The 10926-nt window shown below is 35.5% G+C and overlaps 1 protein-coding gene across 3 annotated transcripts in view; it reads right to left on the bottom strand.

The window, feature by feature from the left end:
- Positions 1–369: 369 nt before the first annotated feature.
- ATL1 (atlastin GTPase 1) overlaps positions 370–10926 on the bottom strand; it is a 60832-nt gene continuing 50275 nt past the window's right edge. For 2 of the 3 annotated variants that reach the window (XM_037054268.1, XM_037054267.1), the window contains 6 exons: positions 7036–7163; positions 5935–5991; positions 5015–5086; positions 3397–3828; positions 1719–1733; positions 370–733 (listed from right to left, as the gene is read on the bottom strand). In XM_037054268.1, the coding sequence (XP_036910163.1) occupies positions 623–733; positions 1719–1733; positions 3397–3828; positions 5015–5086; positions 5935–5991; positions 7036–7163 (815 nt within the window). In that variant the 3' untranslated portion in view covers positions 370–622. The remainder of the gene's footprint in view (positions 734–1718; positions 1734–3396; positions 3829–5014; positions 5087–5934; positions 5992–7035; positions 7164–10926) is intronic. The other variant, XM_037054270.1, reaches the window with a different exon arrangement.

The raw sequence follows: 10926 nt of genomic DNA, 5'->3' as shown, positions 1-10926 counted from the left end.
AATGAAAAAGTATACAATGCAGAAACTCACATACAACGTGGTTTTTGTGCATTTTTGATCAAGAGGTTTATATTTTATATTAAATTATATAAAAGAAGCAATACATAGTTTTTGATAAAGCAACTGAAAAGCTCTCTTAAATGTCTTTAAAAATAAAAGCTTATGGTATGTAAGATGATACAGATTGGATCAAGCCTGTTGACTTCTAATGCTGTGCTTTAACAAATGATGGAAATAACTTTAAAATTCTTCTGTAGAAATTAAATGAGCATATCCAAACATGGAGTAATATTACTACATGTTTTAATTATAACCCAGTAGTAGAATTTAGTAAATTCAAGCAAAACACATATACTATCATCATAAATAGACAAATAATTTTAAATTATAACAGCATATTTAAAGACAAAATCAGGATACTGTACATGTTAACAAAATGATAATAACCATGCATATATCTGCTATTAAACACTGAAATAAAAGAATTAAACCATTTTGCAGACTTCAGAGTTGTGTGGTATTTTATTCTGTTCTGATGGAAGCACTGTGAGTGTTTATATGGAGACATGAAATAATATTTAACTGACAACTGGTCATGCACCTGTACTTTTTAAAATTTGGATTAAATTTTCTTCTTTTCTGATTGTTCAGTAGATTCTGACTTTGGTGCGGGAAAAGCTTGATGATACAGATGTCTGTGGGTTGCTGCTGCACTGTACAGCTTGTATAAAGCCTAAAAATACAAGAGTACAGATTATAAAACATACTAAACACACAGATGTAAGGTTTTTCCTTTTTAGTGTAATTAATTAGTTTATGGTACTATATGCAATACAACATGCTAAATTTAGAATCTATACATAAACTAATAACTGGTATCTTAGAACCCAAAAGTATTTTCAGCTCTCCCCTGTGTATGTTACTACTACTGCGGATTGACCTTCGTGGTAAATGTTTTATTCTCAGGCTGCATTTCCTTTTACCTTGCACACGTCTGGGAGTGCAGCTTCCTAACCACTCATTATGTCCCAGGGGCATGTTAAGAACTTGCCAGTTTTAGAGGAATTGTAGGGGCTCAAACTTCTCACTGCCAACAGCTACTTTACTGTACATAGCTAGACCACTTGTTATCAGGGCTCCCTTAGATTTATCAGAATGGGGCCACTTTTAGGCGTCATTATTTCCTGACAGAGTCAAGCAAATGAGCACCTAAATTGTCCCCTCCCTCTGTCACACTGGGGTCCCTCATTTAAATGTTTTCTTGTCTTGTTTCTATTAATTAGTTCATATTTTATAAAACCTTATTCAGAAACATTACCTCAGAAAGCCTTTAAAAAATTAAGTTTATTGGGGTGACATCCATTAATAAGATCATACGAGTTTCAAGTGTACATTCCTATGATACTAGATCTGTATATTGCGCTGTGTGCCCACCATCTAAAGTCATACCCTCTTCTGTCACCATGTATTAGGTTCCCCCCAATCCCCTACTCCCCAACTCCTTCCTGCTAGCAACCACCACACTGCTATCGGTGCTGTTGTTGTAAGGCTAACATATATAAATGAGTTTCAGTTTTATTTTGCACATACGAGTGAAATCATGTCACCAAAGTTTTTTTCATTCACATTTAGACATCCTTTAATGGCTAGTTGGTTTGTAAAATAAGAACATCATGTTTACAAATACATAGCTCTTAATTTAAAAAAATTTAACTTACCTCATTTGTACTTCCCTGTGGCAAAGGCAGTTTAAAAGGGAGAAAAGAAAAGTATATATCCTGTTTCATTAATAGCATTATGATATTCAACTTTGCTTGTAGTATTAATTGGTGAGCATTTAAGAACATATCCCTGTAGATTTTTGTTTATATTATATATTTTATATAAATTATTTTATTTTAATATTTTATTTATTTATCTTTAGAGGGGAAGGAAAGGAGAGAGGGAGAGAAACATCAATGTATGGTTGCCTCTCATGCGTCCCCTGCTGGGAACTGGCCTGCAGTCCAGGCATGTGCCCTGACTGGGAATCGAACCTCGATCCTTTAGGTTTGAAGGCCCACGCTCAATCCACTGAGCTACGCCAGCCAGGACAATATAAATTCTTTTAAAAACCCAATTCTATATCCCTTACAGGTTTCAGTATCATATTCTAGGAGAGCACTGGGATTTTACTCAGCCCCTCTTCAGTCTTGAGGTTGAGGGACTATTTAAGACAGTGGCTCAGAGGATCCAGTTTTTAACTCATTTTTTCCCCATAGTGCTACCATTAGTTTACCTCAACTAGATTTTTCAAAGGCACACGGTAAATCCATTAGCTAAAACTCTGTTTTAAAAGGTATGTATAAGTATATTCTTTTTTTAAAGATTTTATTTATTTTTAGAGAAGAGAAGGGAGGGAGAAAGAGAGGGAGAGAAACATCCATGTGCCGTTGCCTCTCACACACCTCCTGGCCCACAACCCAGGCATGTGCCCTGACTGAGAATTGAACTGATGACCCTTTGGTTCCCAGGCCGGCACTCCATCCACTGAGCCACACCAGCCAGGGCTGTAAGTATATTCTTAATGCTGGGAGAATTGTTATTACTTGCTACCTCAGATCATAAATGTTCAAAAGTCTTAACTTCAAAGTTTTCTGACAAGTGTCAACTTTAGCTTCACTAAATTCCCCTAAATTTTTATGAGGGAACTGAGGACACTTCCAGAATGACATAGTGAACTGATGATTGTTCTAGGTGTGTTTATAATTATCTCCGCTATCTATAATCAATTATGTAAACAATGGACCGTGGTGGGCCCGACTCCCCAGGTTATGATTAATTGCCCCATAAAGGACAACTGACCCATGAACAGCTGGTCAGGAGGTTGACTGGGACTCATGCTATGGCCTGGTACAAATGTCTATTTCAAATAAAGATAATCTGAAGTAATCAGATAATGTTTTTAGGAGTTGGTACTTAAATGAGAGAATGATAGGACAACTTACGTTAGTGGTTGGTATGATCCTAACAAAGTCAATGCTAGTCAAACAATAGGTTGTATATTGTAAGGCTAACATATATAAATGAGTCACAATGAGCTAAATAAAAAATGTGTTTTCTTATACTACTTTTAACCTTTAGCTTTTAGGATAGGAGAAAATAAAAAACACTGCCTAATCCATGTATTTTTTTAAAAAATATTGAAATGTTAACTGGAAACAGTTGTGTGGGACTTCACACACTGTATTACATAGTTATTTGTATCTAACCGTTTGACAGATTCTAAAGTTCTTGAAAACTGGAGCCCAGGTCATGTTGATCTGTATATTTTCAACATCTAACATAGTGTCCTGTACATAGATGGCATTCAAATGTGCACTGTATTTAGCTGAAGAGAATTAAAAGTGTTCCTACCTGGTCCCACAAGGCTGCAGCCACCTGGTCTATCACAGCTCCCAGCTCTCGGTATTCTCCAGAATACCGGATGTATGCCCAGGTGCACAGGGTGATGAGGGTCAGTCCCATTATCATATTGCATAGGCTAGCTATGATGTCCAAACCAATGAATCCAGTCACACCAGCAATCACATACGTGATAAAGATGACAACAAACAGTGTGGCTGGAGTACGAGCTGCATGGAAGATATTTTTGCTATCATTGTGCTTGATATACTGGATATAAAGTTCATCTATTTCACTCTCCAACTGTTGCAGGTAACGCCGGCTAAATTCCTCCCCACCCATCTTCTTCACCCCTCGGAATAGCTTCACAGACTCTTCCTTAAGTTCCAGATGTTTGGTCTGCAGGTCATTAGGGGCCAGAAATGGTTTGTCACCACCACAAATCTGTATCAGATGCAGAAGTATTGTTTATGCAATGAAGAGTAAAATTAGCAACTATATAAACATTTTTCACTTAGCTAAATTTGTTAGAACACATTTATAATCAAGGAGCTTTCCACAGTTCACATCTATCAGATGTGACTGATGCTTTATAGGTGACTTTTATATAAAGTCATTCTCATTTTTGTTTTCTCTTTGACCTGGGAAAGAATACCTGTAACTTAATCCAAGTTACTCAAGATGAAAAGGCATGACACAAAGTGAACTGCAAACTGAGTTCATTTACAGAATGAATCAAATTCAGGAAACCTAGTTCCTTTGGGAATTTTCTTCTAACTGCACTGAAATGATTTTTACTAATGAAGTTTAATTTAAAACAATGAGAAATGCTATAAAGCTCTAAAGTAAAATAAAAAATTTTCTTTGGCAGTTTCACTGATTTTTGTTTCCCATTCAGTATTTTCTTCAAGAGACTAAATGGAGAAACATAGTAAATGTTCTTGCACCAAATTTTCAGCTGTTTTTTCGGAAGTTATGAAGGAAATTTCACTCACACCATTCACTTTGGTTATTTGAGATTTAACTATATAAAGGATAATCTCATTCTAATTACCTTTAGTTATGTCACAAACAATATTCCATGTACTACTGTATTTCCCTTAACTCTAAGGCTCCATCAATTTTGAATGTAATTTTGATTTTATAACATTTCAGGGAAAGAACACCCACCACAGTAGACGTGCACAATAATTATTAGTTTCATCCTAATTGAGAATGTTAAACAAAAAGAATATATATGATATGTAGAAATATGGGCCCTAGATGCTTAATTTTTTTAAAGATAGAAATTCTGGAATTGTGGAATGAAAGGAGGTGTAGTGGAGAGGACAGCATATGTTATTTTAGCCACTAAATCATGAAGTAGTGGAAAGATGGGCAAAAAAATGTGTCTATTAAATACAGAAATAACCTTTAAAATACATTGAAAATTGTGCAATACATAGTGTCCTTTTCTTGATTTCTTGTAAAATATTTCAGGAATACAAGGAATAGAAATGTGATACACATACACGCTGAGAAAGTCAAAACCACTTCTTTGCATGTGTATACAGTCTAACTGGGAAGGAATGAGCTCATGGGAGAAATACTGACTTTATTTAAAACATTTAAAATATAATTTAATTCTTACCTCTTCCATTTTTTTGTTGTATGTATCCTTGGCAGTTGCCACGGCCGCTAAATTATTAGCTTCTGCTGTGGCCTTTGGACGAAGTACAAAATATGATGTAAAATGGAATTCATATTTATTAAACTTCCACAGGCAGTTATCATTTATAAGCATCTCATTTATAAGAAATATGCAAGAACCCGAGGTCATCAAATAATTTGAAATCCTTGAAATATTTCCATTATATTTTTAAAAAGCTTAGTAAAAATAAAATTTCAAAATGCATAATAAATAGATGTTTACTTAATAAACCATAGTTCTAAACTGAATTTTCATTTGGAAGGTTTTTTTCCTCAAAAATATTTTTTTGAGGAAGTATTTTTCCTCAAAATATTTTGAAGCCTCTCACCAAATCGGGGGAGGGGGGATCTATAAATCCAGGCACATGGGAAATAATATATGGTATATTTTATATATACTAATATAGTTATATATTTACAATATCTCAGGTTTAAGGACTGCTACTGATAGAACAATGTATTTGTTAACAAAAAGGAACTATTATGAACTTAAAGAAAATTTTTTAAATAAGAAAAAGGCCAGTTTCTCCTTTTTCAAATGTTATTTGTAGAGCCCACTTGTTTAAAACCTGGACCTGCTTTTCTACTTGTTACGGGTGTGAATCTAAACCACAGTACAAGTCTGTTTTCTAAACAAATTAACTACCAGGAGAACACTGCTATATGTTTATGTGATAGTTTATCTCCAGTTATTAGAAAAGTAATGTAATAAATCATTCTGTCTACTATTTTAATTTGGTAATTTCTGACAAGCAGCAGATTGGAACATAATCTTTTTCTTAGCATAGCATAAAGCTAAGGAAAGCTGAGCTGTAGTGACGAGTATGTTTTAAAGTGTCCTGCCTCCTGCTTAATAAATACCTGTAACATGGACTTGGGATGTGGTAATTCTTCACCTTGATAAATCTTTATATAAGCCTAAAAAGAAAGAAAACAAAAGACTTATGTTCAAGTAATTCTATTCTGTATTTCCCTAATTCTGTTAAAGGTCTAAGGTCTTGGTGGTTTTAGGAACTATTATCTTTTTCTTATCCTTTAATTCCTTCTTACTTAGTTCATGTTCTCTTTTTGAATTTCCCCCCTTGCTGATCCTACTCTTAAAGGCTTAACTCACTTCTACCACTTTGAAAGCTTTCTCAGATCCCTCTGCTGGGAGTGACCTTCCTTTTTCAGTTACCCACAGGAATATGTACCTGCTGATGTCATAAGCTTCGTGAAACAGGTTTCTGGAAGGGTCCTGAATCTCCTATTAACTTCTAAGTTCCTCCACAATGTTGTGCCCAGTAAGAATTCAAATTTTAGATAAATAATATGTCATTTATGGCTGAGAGTGATGAAGGTAAGTAATCACACAGGAGGTATATGACTGCATTTTAAATGACAAAATGTTACTTTTAAAAATTGATATTTTAGTCCTTGGAGCATCAATACACAAATTAGATTGGTAACCGAAATTCTTCACTACAAATGTGGATTGGTAAAAAAAAAATGTATTCAGTGCTACCCTGAGGTAAACATGTAAATGCAAAAGGCCATTTCAAATTGGCCCTTGGTGCATAGTGGGGAAAGTGGAAGCAAAGGCAAGGTGTAGCCCCTTTGAAAAAATCTTCAGAGTGAAAGTAAAATTCAGTATAGGTCATAACTGTGGACTATGTGGTATGATGCTGGGAAAGACCCCCCCAAAAAATGATTTTTCAACTCTTAGATACATTCATATTTCAAAATATATTTCCCCCTAAAAGGGGACAGTAAAGTTACCTCAAGGAATTTTCTCAAAAACTAATTTCAGAAAGCAAGTTCCTCTTGGGAATCCTACAATTTTTTCATCATTTTAATAGATTCCTCATACCTTCACCCCCATAGTACAGTCTGTAATTTTGTTGTTGTAGTTTCAAGTAGGAACTGTATTCCCAACATGTCAAATCTAAGTACTCACAAATGTGCTGGAAATGACAGCAATACCTTGAAGTACTCCACCAGACCTCGGCAGGTGATTTTGTTCCCATTGATCTCTTTAATATCTAGGCTCTCGGGACTAAGTAGCCAAGGAATGAGTATTTTCAAGTTTTTGATGAATTCATCATCTATTTCTACAAGTAAAAGCAAATTCATCATTATTTTAAAAATCCCATCTAGTCCTCCATGCCATACAATAATACATCCTTTGATTTCCTCTATTTCTTCCCCAGTGATAAAGCTGTCACTTTCCTACCATCTAAACAACTCCTGAAACCCACATTTCTTAGGGTGAATGATTATCTTCACCCAAATTTTCTACTGCTGGTCTTTCTTATCTCCATTTCAATTACACATTATCTTATCTTCCACCTATAAAAGAGGTTTCTTGATACAAAATGTTACACATATTTTACACCCTACTCACATAAACATTTCAGGTATTCTGTCTTTAAGTCTCATTTGTGATTTTATACATACACTCAGAAATGGGGGGAAAGCCAGATATTTACCAGGTGAGAAGATGTATTCCCTCCAGAAAATGTATCCAAAACTTTTCTGTGTTTAGTATCCACCTTATGAAAAGTGTATGGACCTGGGTATGGTGTGGTAACTAGCAACTGAAGTTAAAGAGAGCAATGATGATGCTACCTCTAGTGGTGAAACACAGCAACACGAAATACCTTGGCAAGAAAATACGGAGGCCTAACAGAGTAGCGAGGTGATCAGAGGTAGTTGGAGTTATTCACCTATTGTGTTTGGCACAGTGATTACACATAGCCCATGTTACAGCATTAGGTTAACCTTAACCTCACAGATTTAGTGAGGCAACAAAGAAAACATCTTCAAAGAAGCCTTTTGAACAGTGATAATTTCTTAAATCATTATTTCAAAACCTATAGAAAAATACACATAATATATGTAAAAAGCAAGACATGTTTAGAGACTTGATATCTAAGTAAATGCAGTAACTGCATATAGTTTTTAAAAATCTGAATTTCAGCAGTTACTGAGTTTTTAGGCTTTGAGTTTGGTGATTTCCAAGGTCTTAATGGGCAAAGATGAAAACCTTGTGATTGTGTTTGCATTTTTCCTGCTTGGTTTTATAGCCTCAATATACATTAAAATACCAGTTTACCTAAGAATTTCTCTTCTCTCACTACTTTTACGCCATGCGTGAGCATGATGTAGGAAACCCTTCAGACTTCTGGTTCATATTTTTAATAGCGTTGAGATGTTAGTGCCCATGTTTCATGACTGTTTGCATAGGAGTTTATTCAAATTTACTTTGCTGTTTGCATTGTACCAAGTTTTACTTACAGTTTTGCTTTGCATTATATATAGATTTATTCAAATGTATTTATTATTGTGGTTTGCTATTTAGTTACCAGAATGCACTGAAACACAATACTGGTATTTGTATATGTTACCACATTCCTGTGTTGTGTTTTGTTGCCTGCTATGTATCTGCATTCACTGATAGTAGTAGGTTTCTTTTTTGCTATATGATTTTGTTTTCAGCATCTGTAGAATATTACTATTTATCTAGGATGCATGAATTTTTCTTAATTTCTGTATAAAACAAAAGGCTTTCTCCCTATTAAAACCACTTTTAAATCACTTTCAAAACATACTTAAATACCCCCTGCTCCACATTTCCTTATGAATTTGGAATGCAATAAGATACACCTGTGTATCTAATCTGCCAGCAAGTGTGGTAATTATTGTTAAAGTAATCAGCATACTTGGATTAAAAATATGTCTGAAGATGGCATTAGTCATGGTCTAACTTTGTTCTGAGACCCATATGCCAGACATTTCAATTTGGGATTCAGAAAATATGAACAGTATATTCATAACATACACAAGTGGTGAGATTTTGCTAACAATATTAGTTAAACACAGTAAATGCATGACCCAGAACATCTGCAGACCAGTTAAGATCAAATTGCAGTATACCAATCAAATTTGGCCCACTGCAAATGTTCAGTAAATATGTGTGGGTAGATGATTATGCAGGATGATGTTCTGTTTTCATCATTTCTTCAATAATTTTTTGCCACAGGAGTAAAACCTTGCTAGAAACTCAGGGGCTAGGCCAAAGTACTTATCTGTCACAATAACTGAGGACATGAAACATGCTTTATGAGATCTCTGCAGGGCAGGTGTAGTGCCGCCCTGTGAAGTAACCAGGGAAGATATTTTCTTGACATCACCTGACTCTGACAAGTCATTAGAAACACCTTTTAAAAAATAACCCCCTTGCAATGGTGTTGGCTATGCTTTCTGAAGTCGACCGGAGCTGCTAAGGAGGAGCTCCCTTACGGTGTTTCCCTGGCCATTCTAGTTGGGGCACTGTAACACAGAACAAACTCAAAAAGAGGAAATTCTTTGTTTATTAAAAGGCTGGACTTGTTATGCTAGTAGAAGGATTCAGTAGACTTTTGTGAGAACTGGTTGAATGTAGCAAGAGTGACTGTGATTCAGTGCTTCTGGTTCTTTTGATTTCCTGTGTAGGAAACTATTAAATCAATGGTGATGAAATTTAATTATAGTATTATGTTTTTTAAAAGATTTCATTTACTTATTTTTAGAGAGAGGGGGAGGAAGAAATATGGGAAACAGTGATGTGCGAGAGAAACATCAATTGGTTGCCTCTCGTGCACCCCCATCCAGGGATCTGACCCACAACCCAGGCATGTGCCTGGCATGGAATTGAAGCAACAACCTGTTGATTTGCAGGCCCAACCCACTGAGTTACACCAGTCAGGGTCATAGTATTATGTTTTAAATACCACTAGAAATAATTAATTTCAACAATGTGAGGGACCATGAAGAAATAGTAATTACAACAATTATTACTACCAATAATGAAATTGAAAAGTTATTTCTATAACTTGTGAGGCGTGTGTGAGAAACTATTATAGAACAATTTTTGCCCAATTTTTTACTCAGAGGCATTTCTTCTCCAGAGGCAACAGTCAGATGCCAGCCTTCTGGAGAACAGTGTGGCCAGCAGACAAGATGTCCTGGATAGAAAGCACACCAAATTAAAACAGTCAGGATGGGATAGAGAAACAATGTAGACAACAGACTATCAAAAATGCCAAGGAGAAACTGAGGTAAAATAGAACATTTTGGCACACGGATTATGCGGCAGTCCTATAAACCTCATAAAAATGGAAGTTTTGGTGGGAAACTAAAGCTGTCTTTCAGTGCTCTTTCAGGCTAGCTGCTTTGGCAAACTCATAACTTATGGGTAACTGTAAACCAATTGTGTGGGTCAGTACATGTTAGACATGAATAAAATTTGATGGAGAACAGATCTGCTAAAAATTGAGATTCTATATTTGCATGATTTGTCTTAAATGCTCTCCTCGGATCTTTCATTGCAAAATGTATTGGTTAATGTAAGAGCTGTAGATGTATAGTGCAGGAATGGAACAAGAGTACTTTTTGTCCAATAAAGGACTGTTGTTGAAGGCCTGCCCCTCCCCTTGCCTATTTGCGGTTTCCCAGCTTCAGAGAAGAAAGGGAGGCCTGTGGGAGCGTTCTTTCTATGTAGTTTATTCAGAACACATGGAGGCCATTGGGTGATTGCATAGTACCAAGAAGCCTGTGTGCTCACTCAGGGAGTGGAGTTCGTAAGTGACAGTAAAATGCTAGGATCCTGGAGTCCATGCATGAATAGCCTGCTGTTATTTTGCTGTTTCATAAAGGTAAGATAGTTTAAAATGTATAAAAGCAATGCTGATGATTGAAAAGTTTGGGATTCTATTTCTAACACTAACTTTCATAGTTAAAAGCATAATATAAGGTATCTGAAAGTAAACACTGGATTGTTGCTTTTCAAACCTTCCATAAAACTGGACATGTTACGTTGTCCTTTTTTCTTAA

The sequence above is a fragment of the Sturnira hondurensis genome, unplaced genomic scaffold (genome assembly GCF_014824575.4).
Source record: "Sturnira hondurensis isolate 20B ecotype Veracruz unplaced genomic scaffold, ASM1482457v3 Scaffold0008196, whole genome shotgun sequence".
Classification (NCBI taxonomy): Eukaryota; Metazoa; Chordata; class Mammalia; order Chiroptera; family Phyllostomidae; genus Sturnira; species Sturnira hondurensis.
The sequence above is the reverse complement of the archived record's forward strand: the minus strand, read 5'-3'. Positions and strand labels throughout refer to the sequence as shown.